Source organism: Fukomys damarensis, unplaced genomic scaffold, assembly GCF_012274545.1.
Source record: "Fukomys damarensis isolate Sample0158 unplaced genomic scaffold, DMR_v1.0_HiC HiC_scaffold_5, whole genome shotgun sequence".
Classification (NCBI taxonomy): Eukaryota; Metazoa; Chordata; class Mammalia; order Rodentia; family Bathyergidae; genus Fukomys; species Fukomys damarensis.
Genome location: NW_022900917.1, coordinates 20,209,352 through 20,226,688, shown reverse-complemented (window position 1 = coordinate 20,226,688; position 17,337 = coordinate 20,209,352). Strand labels below are relative to the sequence as shown.

Genomic DNA, 17,337 nt, shown 5'->3' with positions numbered 1-17,337 from the left:
GAATCTCTGAAGAGAGCCGGGTATGGTGTCACACAGCTGTAATCCTAGTACTGGGGAGATTGAGACAGGAGGATCTCTGAAAGTTTGAGGCCAGCCTGGGCTACATAGTGAGTTCAGGGCCAGCTTGAACTACAAAGGGAGACCCTGCCTCAAAAAACAAAAAAAATCTGAAGAAATAAATTTGAAAACTTTACAAATATAATACATTAATCAATACATTATACTTACAAGAGGCTCAAATAATCTTGTAGAGATCCACACAAAACATAACATAATCAAAAGAGAAGTAAGATGTATGCTCAGTATACATGTAAGATGAATGCTCAGTAAGACCAACAAGTGCTTTCTCATCAGAATCATGAACCGAAAATGCAATGGGAAAATATATTCAAAATGCTCAGAGAAGACTATCAACCAAAAATCATATAACTAGCAAAAATGAGGACAGCCAACCATAGTGATGCACGCCTATAATCCTAGCATTCAGAGGCAGAGGCAAGAGAATTGAATTCAAGGCCAGCCTGGTCTACATAGTAAAAGTTCAACGCCAACCTGAACTAAAAAAAAAGAGAAAAAGGAAATTAAGACAGAGAGCTTACCACTAGCAGACCAACACTACAAAACAAAAAAACAAAAAAACAAAAAAAAACATAAGTGAAACTGAAATGAAAGTACAGTAGACACTAATCTGAATCCACATAAAGAAATAAGTGCCAGTAAAGATCAACTACATAGCTGAATATAACAAATACTATAAAATATATTTGCATCTCTTTTTTCTATTTGAATTAAAAGCTAATTAAGTAAACCAATTAACTATAAAACTGGATGATTCAACATATAAAAATAAAATTTATTTGACAATAACAGCACAAAGCAAAGAAGGATCAGAAGAGATGTAGCTATACAGTTTTGTATACTATGAAATTAAGAAGATATTAACCTGAACTAGAATTTTTAATTATATTTCCCAGGCCACTTTCAAAATAACTTTGAAAAGGCAGCCGGGCATGGTGGGGCACACCTGTAATCCCAGCACTCGGGAGGCTGAGGCAGGAGGATCAGTGTGAGTTCAAGACCAGTCTGGGCTACATAGTGAGTTCCATGTCAGTCTCAACTACATAGTGAGACCCTGTCTCAAAAAAATAAAATAAAATAAAATAATTTTAAAAATAATAAAATAAAGGCAAAATAGAGATAAAGAGAAAAAAGACATTATATATATACATATATGAATGAAGTAAATGACAAAAAAATCAGAAATCTTACCTTGCTAGTAATTAAACATAAATTAAATATAAAAAGAGAGAAAAAAAATCTCAAGACGGAAAATGGCAGAATGTAAAAAATAAAACATAATTCGACTACATGCTATATATGACAGTTTAGATTAAAAGGCACAGGTCTGTTGAAAGTAAGAGAAGAGGAAAAAATACATGCCATATAAATCAAAACTAAGCTGAATATAAGAAGACAATTAGATAAGGATTATTACTAGAGAAGAGAAAGGGAACATTTTATAACAATAAAAGGCCCAAGAGGATGTAATAATCATGAATATACATATACTCAAAAACAAACCCTAGAGATACATGAAACAATAATGATACACTAATGGGAGATCATTTAATGACAGCTAGAAACTGTAATACCCCATTTTAGTAGTGGAAAGAGCAACTGGGCAGAAAATAAGCAAGGAAATAGATGGCTTAAACAACTAAAAACCGACTACTCTTACAGACATTTATGGAACATTCCATCAAACAGCCACAGAAAACACAATCTTTTGTGAGCAGGAACACTCTTCAGGATTGATCATCTGTTAACCAGTGGAAGCAAGGCTGAAATTCAAAAGTGCTACAATCAAACAAACTATGCCCCCTCTGATCAGAATGGAGTGAAATGAGAAGCCAGTAACAGAAGGAAATTTGAGGAATTCACATGTGCACGAAAATTAAACACACACCTAAAAAATTAGTGAGACAAAGAAGAAATCAAATGGGAAATTAGATAATTTTGAAATGAACAAAAATAAAAACACAACATACCAAATCTTAGGGAACTAGGAAGAGCAATGTCAATAACAAAATATGTAACTAAATGCCTTCATTACAATGGAATAAAGTTCAGTAACCTTCGACCTTAAGAAACCAGAAAAAAAAATGGCACCAAACTCAAAACATGAAGGAAATAATATACATTAAAGCAGAAATAAATGAAAAAATATAAAACAGAAAAAGTTGTTTACAAAAGTTCCCCCTACAGAAGAGCCCCAGTAGATGCCTGAAACCACAGCTGGTAGTGAACCCCTAATAATATACTATATTATTTCTTACACATACATATCTATTATAAAGTTTAATTTATAAACTGGGCACCACAAGAAGTTTAAAAATAATTACTGTATAGCAGTGTACTATAATAAAACTGCCAGCATCACTACTTTTCCACATGGGCGCCCTTTTAAGTACAGTAACTGGAATGTTCCACCAAAGCACTGCAATACCACAAGTCACTCTGACAGCCAAGAAGGCTACCAAGAGAATAACTGGTGAGTAGCATGTTCAATGTGGATACAGTGGATAAAGGGATGACTCGTGTTCTGCAAGATGGAGCAGGACGGGGTGAAATGAGACTTCACCACTACACAGAACGATGCACAACTTAAAACTTATGAATTGCTTATTTTTGAAATTTTCCATTTGCTATTTTGTGTTGGGGGGGTTGCTGTTGTTGTTGTTGTTTGGTACCAGGGATTGAACTCAGGTCCTTGTGCTTGCGAGGCAGGCAGTGGAACCACTGAGCTAAATCCCCGGCCCTTCCATTTGCTATTTTCAATGGAATCTATCATCGAATGGGTCACACTGAACCCATGGAAAGCAAAACAGCAGATAAGGGGAACTACTATATTTGTAAAGATCAACAAAACTGACAAATTTTTAGCTAAACTCACTAAAAGGAAATAAAAGAAAGGACTGAGAGTTAAATTATGTCCTGTGCTTGCCTAGCATGTGTGAGTGAGGCCTTGGGTCAAGAAGTTACAGATAATTTAAACAGGCTAAGGTAATTGAATTAGTATTCACACACACACACACACACACACACACACCCCAAACCCAAATGACTTCACTGGTGAATACTACCAAATAACAATCCTTCACAAACTCTTCCAACAAATAAGAGAAAACATCTCTCAGTTCATTCACTAAAGCCCAAGACATCACAAGAAAACAAAGTTACAAGCCAAAATCCCTTCTGAAGACAAACATAAAAATCCTCAATAACGAAAAGCGAATGGAATCCAGCAACATAAAAAGGATCATACATCAAGATCAAGTAGGATTTCTCCCAGGAATACAAGGTTAGCTCAACACACAGAAATCTATCTGCATGGATAGGATCTGGGGAAAACCCACACAATCATCTCAGCAGACTCAGAAAAAGCATTCAACAAAATTCAACAACTTTCACTATAAAGCACTTTACCTAGGAATAGAATTAAACACCACTAATCTGATAAAAGGCATCTAAAAATCCATGGCTAATACATTTTAATAGTGAAAGACTGAAAGCATTCTCCTTAAGGACAAAAACAGGACAAAAACACCCATTTCTTGCTGTTTCAGTTCAACACCGTACGCAGGGTCTTGTGAGGGTAATAAAACTGCACAGAATAAGGAGCTACTGAAGATGACCAAGTAGGAAAGCTGGAGACCATTTCATGATTTCTTTCTTGTCAGTTAAGGGGAGATCAATGGGCTAATTAACAAAAATTAAACACATTTATAGGGAAGATAATCAATTTGTTTTGTGATTTCAGAGTTACCATGAGCATAAAAGACAAATGAGGGAAAAGGATTCAGGAAAAACATTACAACAAGATCCAGGTTATAGGTACAAAGTGTAGAAAGGTTATAGGTAGAAGTGGTGCAGAGATACATTTTCCTATGTCAAGGGAAGGAAGCGATGGATTATGAAGAACAGGAAAAGAATCTGAGGGAGAGTGGAGCAATTTACAAGGTGACCAGGATGACCGTAGTCTTCTCAATGAAGGAGGTAAAAAAAGGAGATCACTGATTTGGGGTGAATAAAAGTACGTATCATTAGCAATTCTGAGTACTAAGCAAAGTGTGGATACTACGAATGAAAACTGATCAGTGGTTTTAGATTAGGAACTGATGAAACATGTAAGAAAATCTGTTAATTGCTTTGTTACCATTGTCACTTAGGATCTAATACAGAGTCTTATTAGGTAAAATACCAAAATCTCTATGGGGCAGCTGTATCTTTACTGTTAAATATGCCAATCTTTCAGAATCAAAGCATTATGGGAAACACAGTGACTTTCTTTTTTCTTTCTTTTTTTTTTTTTTGTTGTTGTTTTTTTTTGAGACAGGTTCTCACTATGTAGTTGAGACTGACCTGGAACTCACTATGTAGCCCAGGTTGGTCTCGTACTCACAGCGATCCTCCTGCCTCAAAACAGGCCAGGGATTTAGCTCAGTAGTGCCACCACCTGCCTGGCAAGCACAGGGTCCTGAGTTCCATCCCCAATACCAATCAATCAATAAATAAAGCACAAAAATGAGCAATAATTGCCAATAAAATTAACAAGACAGTATCAACAAACACAACCAGCAATTAAGAATGGCTTACTGGATTAAACAGTCTAAATATAAATTACATACCAAGAGAAAACACACTAGTAAAAATTTATGTTTTTGTTTTCTCTTTTGAGACAGTCTCACTAAGTAGTCCAGGCTGGCCTCAACCTCTGGAGTGCTGGAACTATAGGCGTGTGCCCTGACTGGCTATATTTTTCTTACAAAATCCCATGTTCTATTTATTTTGGTAACGCTGTACTAAAAGGTCCTCTACAACTTTCCCCAACAGAAATCTTAAGTAGATGAATTTCTTGGGGTCTTTTTGTATTAGAAACCAAACTCAAGACCTGTACTTGTAAGGTAGATGCAGTGCCACTGAGTGACATCCCTGGCCCTATGCAGATGACTTGCTTTTCTCTTTTTTTGTTGTTTATATGTTTTGGTTTTTTGAGACAGGGTCTTTGAGATAGGGAACTTTATAGTTCAGGTTGGTCCCGAACTCACTAGTAGTTCAGGCTGGCCTCAAACTTGAGGCAATCCTCCTGCCTCTGCCTCCCAAGTGCTGGGATTACAGGTGTAAACCACCATGCCTGGCTGCAGATTAATTTTTTTTTGTTGTTTTTTTTTTTGTTGTTTTTTGAGACAGTGTCTCACTATGTAGTTGAGTCTGACCTGGAACTCACTATGTAGCCCAGGCTGGTCTCAAACTCCCAGTGATCCTCCTGCCTCAGCCTCCCGAGTGCTGGGATTACAGGCATGCGCCACTACACCCGGCTTGCAGATGAATTTCTTGAACCACTGTAGACCGAGATCATAAGGACAGAATGTGTATGTATGAACACACACACACACACACACACACACACACACGCACACACATTTCACAGATGATACATATAAAGCTGAATGAAACCATAATAAAACACCAAGGACTTTTCAGAGCTTTCAATATACTAATGTGTATAGTTAACCTAGATTAAGGAAATATTTTCAAACTTATATGACATGAAATACTTTTTTTCAGTTTACTGTTTAAAAGGGAGTAATCATACATTTGGGTTCTAAGAGGAGCAAGTATATCAACACAAAATTTACAACCGTTCTTCACTTGAAGGTTTTCAACTTTTCTAAATTAACACTCAAATATATCCCAATGTTCCAAACTAAATTAATGTACGCGGGTGCAAGCACTAACCAGGCCTATCAGTGGCTTCTGATATTGGGTCCACAATATACAATGATTTTGGAAAACACTAATAAGATTAATCCTACTTATATTTTTAAAAGATTTTAGAATAAATGAAGCAACATTTACATCTACATCCAAAATATTCTAGTATCACTAATTTTACAGTTACCCCCAACGCTTAGCATTCAAACCACAATTACTATAGTAAATACTCAATTAAGTGACAGTAATAAATATTTAAGAGACTACTTGATTGGTCTGAAGTCCATGGTAACACAATTACCAGGTAATGCAATGTAAAGAATTACTTTAAAGTGAAGGTGCTTAAGGTAATGTTTTTCTGTTGCTAAATAGTATTCATAAAATAATGACACCTACTAAATTAGACCAATATAATCTACTCTTACCATAAAAATTATTTCTTAAAAACAGTTATTTATAGTAGGATGAGGGTAGAGGAAAAAAACTAAGTTCTAAGATAAGTTTCAACTAAACTACTCTTTTAACTTAATGACAAACTCTGTAAAACTAAAAAACACCAAATATAAATATAGTTACCATTGTTTCAGAGTTAAGAATTTGTCTCATAAATTCCAAAAATGAAGATGCAAGTTCTCCCGTGTCCTTACTAAATGTGCTGATAACTCGTTTCAATAAACTATGCAGAGCACTACTGTTTTTCCTTAAGGAACTATAAATAAAGGAAATAGAGGAGAGTAGATTAAAATAAGAACATATAAATTGTATAAGCAATGAACTAAGGTCAGAAAAGATAAATTTGATTCCATCATTTAAAAAACTGTAAAAAGTATTCCGGTGTGTCTGCATATATAGTGTAACAAAGCAGAATCTATAGTACTGGCTCCTTTAAAGCTGAGCGTGAAGTATATAAAGAAAAATTTCTCCCAAATAGTAAATTTATAAAAACCAGCACAAGAAACTGCCACTTTCCCATTTTTTAAACTTTTTATAATTTCACAATTTCTCTAACATAAGTGGATTATAGCTGTATCAGAAACCAGCCCAGGTTAGATAAAACCTAAGTTTCATAATACCTACAAAAAGAGATGCCACTGATCTGACCAAAGGAAATCAAGGATCTAGAGATGGGTCAGCAAACTTCTGTGTTAAAGAGTCAGATGGCAGCCAGGCATGGGGGCGCACACCTGTAATCCCAGCACTCGGGAGACTGAGGCAGGAGTATCACTGCAAGTTCAAGGCCAGCCTGGGCTATATAGTGGGTTCAAGGCCAGCCTGAACTATATTGTAAGACTCTGTCTAAAAAGCCAAAAAAAAAAGAAAAAGAAAAAATCAGATGGCAAACAATTTAGGTTCTGTAGGATACACACAATTCTGGTTGCTTATCTGTCATATACAACAGCAGTCTCAGTCACTACTACTAAACTCCATTGGTACAGCAAGGAAGCAGACTTAGATAACGTATGCATCATCATTTATAAAACTAGCAGCAGCCTGATTTGGCCTGCAGGCCAGTTTGCCAGCCTAAACATAGAAAAAACTTCTATATAACAACCAACCATGATTTATATAAAAAATTTTGATAATATATAGACCTGGTAAAAGTATTCTAAGCATTGTGCAGTTCCTAGATGATCAAGGGCAAATTATTTAAATATTCAAGTATGCCCTTGAGCTATAATTAGCCAAAGTGAAATAACTGTGAAATTAACACTAAGCATACAGTGTTTATATTTGGAAAATGTGGGGACAGGGATTTAGCTCAGTGGTTCTGCCACCCACCATGCAAGTGCAAAGTCCCCAATTTGATCTCCAGTACCAAAAAAAAAAAGTAAATAAACGTACAATAGGAATACAAAAAGGTACAAAAGGAATGAGGATAATTATAAAGATAACATTGTAGAATAGATTCAAAATTAGAGTATATCAATTATTAGCCACTATATAAAACCTTAATCAAGAGCCAGGGATTTAGCTCAGTGGCATAGTGCCTATCTGGCAAGTGTGAGGCCCTGAGTTCAATTACCAGTACCAAAAAATAAAAAAATTTTTTAAAATCTTAATCAAGTGCATTATGTACTCTGAAGTTCTATCAAAAGTGTGGTGGAGGGATACAGCTCAGTGGTGCTGCACCTGCTTTGCAAGCACGAGGTCCTGAGTTCAACCCCCAATACCAGAGGGGGAAAAAAAAGACGGGGCCTCAAACATTTTATTAGGAAAAACCTGGCAAGGCCAGCCACAGTGGCACATGTCTCTCTAGTCTGATACTCAGGAGGTGAGGCAAGAGGACTCAATAAGCCAAGGAGTTTCAAGCCAGTTTGGGCAACATGGCAACATTTTGTCTTAAAAATTAAAAACAAAATAAGACAACAAACCCCGAAAATACCAACATCTGATGAGGATGAGGCACAATTGGAACTCTCATGTCTTACTGGTAGGAACAGAAAATGAAAAATAGTTTGAGAGTTTCATATAAGGTTAAATATATTCCTACCATATAACACGATCACTGACCCTGAGCTACCTATCCAAGAGAAAGAAAAATGGAGGTTAAAAAAAAATCTACATGCAACCAGGCGTGGTGGCACATGCCTGTAATCCCAGCACTCAGGAGGTGAGGCAGGAGGATCACTGTGAGTTCGAGACCAGCCTGGACTACACAGTGAGTTCCAGGTCAGTCTCGACTACATAGTGAGACCCTGTCTCAAAAAAGCAAAAAAAAAATCTATATGCAAAGTTTTATATCAGTTTTATTCATAACTTTAAAAATTAGAAATGACCCAGACTGCTGGACTATTACTTATCAGTTAAAAAAATTTTTCTGCCTAGCATAAACACAAAATTTTTCTTAAGAAATCATACCTTCAATTTTTTACAATAGGCATAAATTAAAAGGAATAAATATGAGAAAAAAAATAAAAACAAAGTCTTTGTAAATAGGGAAGGGTAGAGATGTTGAAGGGAGGGCAGGGGACTGGGGAAAAAAATGAGAACCAAGTTAGATTATGTTTTTTGTTTGTTGTTCTTTGTTTTGTTTTGTTTTGTTTTTTGATACCAGGGATCGAACTTGGAAACCTGCATTTGCAAGGTAGGCAGCAGAACCACTATGCTAAATCCCCAGCCCCGAGATATATTATGTAAAGGTACAAATTCTCAATAATGAATGTCAGCATACTGTATACCTAAAATGTATCATAAAATTAACGAATAAAACAACCCAAAGCAATAGGTATGGATTAATTTGCAGGGGGAGGGTGTGACAGAGTAAAAAATTAAATATGAGTTTATAAGACTAGACAAAGCATTACCTTTTTAAGTGAAACAACCCATAATCATGTTCTGCAAGAAACATCATTGTTCTAACACAAGTCAGTAAACAGTTGTAACTGCTCTCGGAATTGGCTAAAGTGGCCAACAGACAATCACAGATGCAGGCCATCAATTCTTTGTTCGGCAGAGAATTGGAGAGCTGCTCAAGGTCAGAAATAGAGCCTTCAGAAGAGGTTGGCAAAATAAGTGCAATGTCCTGAGGGGCAGAAAGAGAGCAGAGAAAAAATACATTTATTAAATGAGTACCAGAGGAAGGAGAAGGGGATGAAAAAAGAACTGAGATGGGTAGATGGACCAACTTCCCATGAGGAATGTGATCATTATGTACTGCAAAAGTGTACTAATAAAAATAAAATATTAACTAGAAAATAGTATTACCATCACTGAGAACTGTTCCTTCAAAAGTATGCATCAATTAATGCTTAATAATTATCTCATGAAAATATTACTATCCCCAGCAAAAGGTACTAATACATCAAGAATAAATAAGTTATTTTGTCCTTTAATACAAGCTAATGTAAAGATACACACTTTAAAACAGACTTAAATGCTTTACAATATTTTTACTTTAAAAGGACGCTTTTTTGCCAGGCGTGGTGGCGCATGCCTGTAATCCCAGCACTCGGGAGGCTGAGGCAGGAGGATTGCTGTGAATTCCAGACCAGCCTGGACTACATAGTGAGTTCCAGGTCAGTCTGAACTACATAGTGAGGCCCTGCCTAAAAACAAAACAAAACAAAACAAAAGAACACTTTTTTTAAAACTTTTCCTCCTTTTTTTTTGTTTTTGTTTTTGTTTGGTACCGGGGATTGAACTTGGGTCCTTGTGCTTGCAAGGTGGGTGGGCAGATCCTCCTTTTTTGTAAAGAGAGAAGTCTCTATTTTCAAACGGTTAAAGAAAAGGTATTTTGAGAAGCTGGAAGTAGAGCTCAGTGGAAGTGCGTGTGTCTTCTGCTCAAGGCCAGGGTTTCTATCCCTAGCACTGCTACAAAAAAGAAGTACTGCTGGAACTAAAATACATCAAATCACTGTACAACTCCTTCATTTATAAAGTTTACTGTTTATAAAGAAACCATTCAGAAAAATAAACTTTAAACATAATCAAAGTTGGAATTTTAAGCATTATAAAGAGATGGTCATAAACATAGCCTTCAAATATTCCTCTCTACTTTTTATATACTTTTAAAATTCAAGTTTTCCATTACTAAGCCAAGTTTAGCTAACATTAACTGTAAAAAATTCTACTTTTTTTTTTTTTTTTTTTGTATTGGAACCTGAACCCAGGGTCTTTCACTGAGCTCAGAGCTAAATCCTAAATCTCTCCACTAGGTTGGCCAGGTTGGGCTCCAACATGGGACCTTCCTGCCTCAGCTTCCCAATTTCTCTTTTCATCAAAGTAAAACAGATTTTACAAAAGCATTTTTGTGTATGTTTCATCACTTTCATTATTTCAACAAATTGAAAACCAGTATTTAACCCGGTTTAAAACCATGACACAAAGATTTGAATCAGAAGGGAAACACAGTGAGGTCAATAAATAATGTCTGTGTGATAAAAGGGAAACAAGAATGCTTTAGTGCTAGTCAGCACAGTCACGCAATCCCATATGGATTATTCAAAAAATATCACTCAAATGCACAATCTGAGGAATATTTAAAACACCCTTTTGGGCTAGGGATTTAGCTTAGTGGTTCCACTGCCTGCCTCGCAAGTGCAAGGTCCTGAGTTTGATCCCCAGTACCTAAATAAATACCCTTTTGATCAGACCCAAAAGTCCTTTCTGCCACATCCACTTATGGTGACAAGCCACACAGAAAAATATTCATTCTTGACTTTAGTCTTATATATAACCAAACTGGATTTCTATCTTCCAACTCAGGACTTTATTAAAAATATTCTCCCTGAAAAAAGTCCTGCTGATAACCAGTTAGTATTCTGATAAATTAAAATGCCACTGGGGGCCAGGGATTTAGTTTAGGGCACGGCCCCCATCTGGCAAGCTCAAGATCCTAAGTTTGATCCCCAGTACTGGGGGAAAAGAAATGCCACTAGGCATGGAAATCTCCAAAGACTCCATTCACAATGGGCTCTAAAAGCACAACTGGGCTAGGGACTTAGCTCAGTGGTACCACCACCTGCCTTGCAAGTGTAAGATCCGTTCAATACCTGGTACCAAAAAAAAAAAAAAAGAAAAGCGAACATAATTACCATTATCTCCTCTAACTACAAACTAGGAGTCAATAATACAGACAGCAGTAAAAGTATTACCACTGATAGCACAGTAGTCTGAAACACATCTAACTTCAGTCACCCCTGATGCCTTCCAATAGTTGTCCTAACAAGAGAACATATTAACTCAAACCAATAATAAAGCTACAAAGTCAAGAATAATTTGGTGTATAATTGGAAGGAAAATTAAGATATTAGACATTAATCAACCCTAAAAATTATCAGTAGAACAAAAAGCAATCACTCACGGTTCTAATCTGATAAAGAAGGGAAAAGCTCTTCAGAGACACCCACAATACTGTTTACTAACCCTTGCTGGGCATGGTGGTGTGGTCCTATAATCCCAGCACTCTGGAAGGCAGAGGCAGGAGCATCACAAATTCCCAGCCTGGCCAACTTATCACCTTAGCAACACCCTATCTCAAAAAAAAAAGAGCTGAGAGTGTGCTCAGTGCTAAGGCTGTGAGTTCAATTTTTAAAATTTTTAAAAAGAAATACTGATCCAAATCATGATGCTTTGAAGTACCATTCTATAGTGTCATTCTACTGTTCCTTCACTTGTTAATCTTCATATAAACGTAATTAATAAAACATAAGAGCTTTCTGTTCGCATACAAGATTTAAACTGAGAGCTTTAAAATGTGTACACACACACACAGACACACACAGAGACTTTATAAAATGCAAATACCTGATCACAGAGAGACTGCAAAATGGATGTGATATATTCAACACACTGTTGGCGAATAACACTGTCTCCTGGAGACCGCACCAAAGCTAAAAGATCTTGGAATATCTCTGTGTATCTTTCATCACCTTTAATAGTTCCATTAATTAGATGTAAAATAGCTAATTTACAAGCTTTGTGTGAAGCCAGAGCATCAAGAAGAGCAAGCAACCGGGTGGTTTGGCTAGTATACTGTCTTTCTTTATCTTCTGAAGTGCTGAAATAAAATCAATACATTTAGTAAACAAAGTTCTTAATTTTAAAGGTATTATTTAACTAATTTATTTTTCTATACATATTACACAAATATGGCATAAAACATTTCATTCTTTGGATATGATGACAATTTTTCTGGCGTTTTACAATTACTATTTCATAAATTCAGTAATTTTCAATGTTTTCTTAAATCAGAGTATTTCTTCATAGTTCACCTTTCAAAAGCCCAAATTCAAGACCTTCAAGGTATACTGTACATAAAATGGTGAAATGAAGGTAATTAACAGTAATTTACTATATTCCTTTATACATACATGAGTGCATGTGTACATTTATACGTAAATGTGTTTTCTGGGTTTTCTAAACCCTGGTTTACAAACTCTAAGTGAAAAAAGTGTATCCACGTCAAGAAAGACTTGAGGAAAAAAATTCTTAATGCAAAATGAAAATACCTTTGTAAGTCTTCTACAATCAAATCCAACACAGTTCTCATAATCAGAAGTGCGGTTGGTGAGGCAAGGTCACACAATTGAACACAAATACGCCGTAACATATGCTGAATGGGCTGGCAGGTTGTGCCAGAGAAAGAACGGACTATTTCTTGGAGCAACTTTGCTTGAACATGAAGGTGCATGCTCCACAATTTTCGGGTGTTGAGTGCCACTGATATGTCATGTGGCTCAATAACCTGTTAAAAAAGTATAACGTGTGTGTACGTAGATTTTTAATATTTATTTATAGTCTCAAAAACTGTTCAGGAAGAACTGTTATAAAAGAACATAGTTACTGCATGCTTAAAACATTTAATTTTCTATTACACAATTAAACATTTGACTGAGTTCAATGAATCTAAAAAAATCTTATCGTTCTCAGGTTAGCAGTCAGTTGAGCAGAGTCCACTGGTGAAGCAACCTAGTTACTGGCAAAATCTAACACATGATGGGTGAGGGGTTATAAAATAACAGGAAAATGTAAATACAAGTATACATGACAGCATAATAAAACTCACTTCCAACAAAAATTTATTTAAGCATTAACCCCCATATTTCCTCAATGACCACCTTGCTTCAGTTTTATCTTGCCCTCATCCAGTTATTTTGTCTTTTAGGGGTGAGAGGGATGAGAGTTTTGTTTTTATCAAAAATCACTGGCTTTCTTAAAAGCGCTACTGCAGTCATTCATAAGATGCATGTTATATGGAAGTGATACCTGAGTTGTTTGCATGGGCAAAGGAAGAGGCAGCAGCTCTGAAAGAAGTATGAGTCCAGAAAAAAATCCTTCGGGAACCTTCAAGATGGAAGAAAGAACTTCTTTTAACATTAAAGACCAAGTATTATTGGCCAGAGTTTCTTCTGAGATTGTGAGTTTCTCATTAACTCCTTGTGTGAAAGTTAGTAAGATATCAATGATATCATTCTGAATCCTCTGTTCATCACTATCCAGACGACCTGAGAGGGGGATAGAGCACAGGAGCATGTGTAACGTAACAAGTGCTGAGGGGATACGCATGTCCTTAAACTCAAAGGATCCGCCTCTCAGGAGCTCCGTTAGCATGGTTTTTAGAAGAGTGAGCGTGCAGCGAGCCATGGAGATGGTGGTAACTCTGTGAAGGGTAGTCCCCATGTTGACATGGAGCCTCCAAGGCTGAGTCAAAATACTGTTCAATTTTTGCAGAACCCGAATAAAGGTGTCCATTCCTTCAGCAGAAAAAAGCTGAATAACAGCAAGATTCCATTTCAGGTCTTTCTGCTGACCTTTATATAGAATAAGGAGGGGAAAAAACTAATTATTTCTATGTTAATAATCAGTTAATAATTTTGAATACTTAATAAATAATATTTATACTATGCTTAAATAGTCATTTTTAAATGTCACTTTACCTTCCACAGGAGGAGGTGGGCATGCCACATTACAGAGAACACGTAAGGCAGTGGTAAGGCCAACTCCTTCTGGCGTCATCAAGTTATCAATATTCTTTAAAAGTAAAAATAAACAGAGTTTAATTTCTTGGTAGCCAATTAGATCAAGAGAAAATTCCAGACACGGCATTAAAAATATCTGTGCAAGGCCCTCCTTAGTATACGTATGCAAGGCTCTGAGTTCAACCTCCAGAAGGAAGGAAAGAAGGAAGAGCCTTAAGCACATGTAACATTTTATATTTATTTATGTATAGTATATTTAAAACATAAGTCACCAAAGCTAAAAAATGTTCATCGTAATTATTTTATCTTTTACATATGTCAAACTGTGAAATATTACGTAAAAAGAATTGTAATGAACAAGTACAGTATATTTAAGGTATTAACTGCCGGGCATGGTGGCGCATGCCTGTAACCCCAGCACTTGGGAGGCTGAGGCAGGAGGATCCCTGTGAGTTCGAGACCAGCTTGGGCTACATAGTGAGTTCCAGGTCAGTCTCAACTACACAGTGAGACCCTATCTCAAAAAAACCAAAAAAAAAAAAAGTACTAACTAAAACAAAGCTAATATACAGGAATTATGAGACACTCTTTGAGTTTAATTCCTTTCTTCATACTTATTTTATACATCTTCTCTCCTGAAAAAGGAATAATGATTGTATTTTAAGAACTCCATGGTACAAAGCCTCTTTCAAAACTTGAGGAAACATGGCAAGTTTTTGGACTATACAGGTACATTTTTTAAAATGCCAAACTAAGGACACCATGGTTAGAGGAAACAGAGAGTCAGTCAAGCTGGGTGTGGTGGCGAATGCCTGTAATCCCAGCACTTGGGAGGCTGAGGCAAGAGGATCACAGTGAGTTCGAGACCAGCCTGAGCTACACAGTGAGTTCCAGGTCAGTCTCAACTACATAGTGAGATGCTGTCTCAAAAAACAAACGGGGCCAGGGCTTTAGCTCAGTGGTTCCACCGCCTGCCTCACAAGCACAAGGACCCGAGTTTGATCCCCGGTACCAAAAAAAAAAAAAAAACTTCTAGAATTACATTCCTAACTACTTTTACTCAAACATTTGATATTTATTTATTTGTTTTATTTCTTTTTTTGGTTTTGGTACCAGGAATCGAACTCAGAATCTCTCGCTTGCCAGGCAGCACTGTGCCTCTGAGCTACAACCCCAGCCCACTTGGTATTTACTGATGTCCTATTAATAGTCACTTATCATGCACAAAGCTTCAGAATGCATGAATGCATACATTTACAGGACATTAATTGTGCTTCTGCTAAATACAATGAAAAGCTCCAGATATCATATGAAGCAAAGAGTTAAGACAGAAAAACATGATGGCATCATAGAAGGTAAAAGTATTCTTAGAAGAAATACAGTGTCAGAGAAGGCAAGGGCAGAAACATTAGTGAAGAAAAAGCTGAAGCAGATAAACCCAAATGGTACTTTGTTGTAAGATCAAAACAGCTACAGGTAGTTTTGTTTTCCTCTCTCTCTCTCTCTCTCTCTCTCTCACACACACACACACACACACACACATCATCAAGAGCTAGATGAGGTAATTCAAAGTTCATACTGTCCTTCCAGATTAAAACTTTTACATATCTATGTCCCTTTAGTCCTTATTATGTTACACACTGGATCAACCAAGAGCAAAAATAATAACAAAAACAACTGGGAACCAACTTCTAAGACTAACAATGCACTGATTTCATTACTATGAATTACCTGAATTTTATTTGAATTTTTTCACCAATACTGTTATGAATTTTATAGATCTTGATTCCAGCTTTTATAAATTATTTCAATTATAGATAGGACTATCCCAAATTAACAAAAGGGAGAACTAGCCCCTATGCTGCAATTATCTACTATCAATTTTCAGCTAAATATTTTCAGGAAAATTACTCGTCACTAATTAAAGTTTAACAGAAATAATTACATGTTATATTACCAAAGCATTGAACTGTATCTATACAAGTGATCTAATGCATTACCATTTTATACTACACCATGAAGTTCCAAAAAACTTGTAAATTTAACTTACCTGTTTAACATATTCAATTAGGTTTGGGATGCAGTTAATTTCAAATCGAAGGTTTTTCAGAGGTTCAAGCCATTTGCCAAGTTCTTAAAAACAAAAATAATAGTCTGTAATGTTTAAAAATAAAGGCCTTTATAACAAAAGAAATAATAGCATATTTAAGGAAATATCAGCTCTGCACTGACTTCAATATCTAAATTCATTCAAGGATAAATTTGTATGTAATTATTTAAACAACTTTTAAATTGAAGTGGAGCCACCGGGTGTGGTGGCGCACACCTGTAATCCCCGCACTCAGGAGGCTAAGGCAGGAGGATCTCTGTGAGCTCGAGACCAGCCTGGGCTACATAGTGAGTTCTAGGTCAGTCTCAACTACATAGTGCGACCCTGTCTCAAAAATAAATAAATAAATAAATAAATATGAAGTGGAAATATAGGCCTATAATACTGGTTCAAAAACAAGAAGTAACTGCTCTTTGCTACCTGATTTCTGAAAACTTACATGTGTAAATGCTTAAACACATATGTAATGAAAACATAATAAAAATGAATTTTTCAATCAGTTTATAACATTACAAAACAGATTTATAAAAAACTGCTTACAAACTGATATACTGTTTATTTATCTATCTTTGCTGCTGCTGCCCAGACCCCTGAAAAAAAAATATAGGCAAAATGTATTAAAGGTAGTTATTTCTAACAGGTCAAATCCATGAGACAGATTACTCAGTACCTCTTCTCTCAACATGAAATTGTCAATTTCTTTTTTTTTTATTTATTTTACTTTTGGCAATTTTAACTATCAATTTCCTTTTTTTTGGGGGGGGGTACCAGAGATTGAACTCGGGTCCTTGCACTTGCAAGGCAGGCCACCGAACCGCTGAGCTAAATCCCCGGCTCAATTTCTTAATTTGCCTTTATAAAACTAAAAATTACTATCACCCCAAAATAGGGAGGAAACTCTGATTTAAAATACCACCACAATCAAAACAAAACTCTCCAAGACCCTATGTACCACAGTACCTATACCGCATCTCCTCCTCCAAAGTGTCTTTTTGGTTTGGTTTGGTTTGAGGTCTTCCTACGTAGCTTAGG

General features: G+C 36.1%; 1 protein-coding gene across 1 annotated transcript in view; it reads right to left on the bottom strand.

The window, feature by feature from the left end:
- The window catches only part of Virma (vir like m6A methyltransferase associated), a 62,163-nt gene that overhangs the window by 11,608 nt on the left and 33,218 nt on the right, over positions 1–17,337 (bottom strand). The window contains exons 11-17 of the mRNA XM_010619608.3: positions 16,246–16,328; positions 14,154–14,247; positions 13,483–14,027; positions 12,726–12,961; positions 12,022–12,274; positions 9,081–9,298; positions 6,352–6,484 (exon numbers count right to left, since the gene is read on the bottom strand). Of these exons, the coding sequence (XP_010617910.1) occupies positions 6,352–6,484; positions 9,081–9,298; positions 12,022–12,274; positions 12,726–12,961; positions 13,483–14,027; positions 14,154–14,247; positions 16,246–16,328 (1,562 nt within the window). The remainder of the gene's footprint in view (positions 1–6,351; positions 6,485–9,080; positions 9,299–12,021; positions 12,275–12,725; positions 12,962–13,482; positions 14,028–14,153; positions 14,248–16,245; positions 16,329–17,337) is intronic.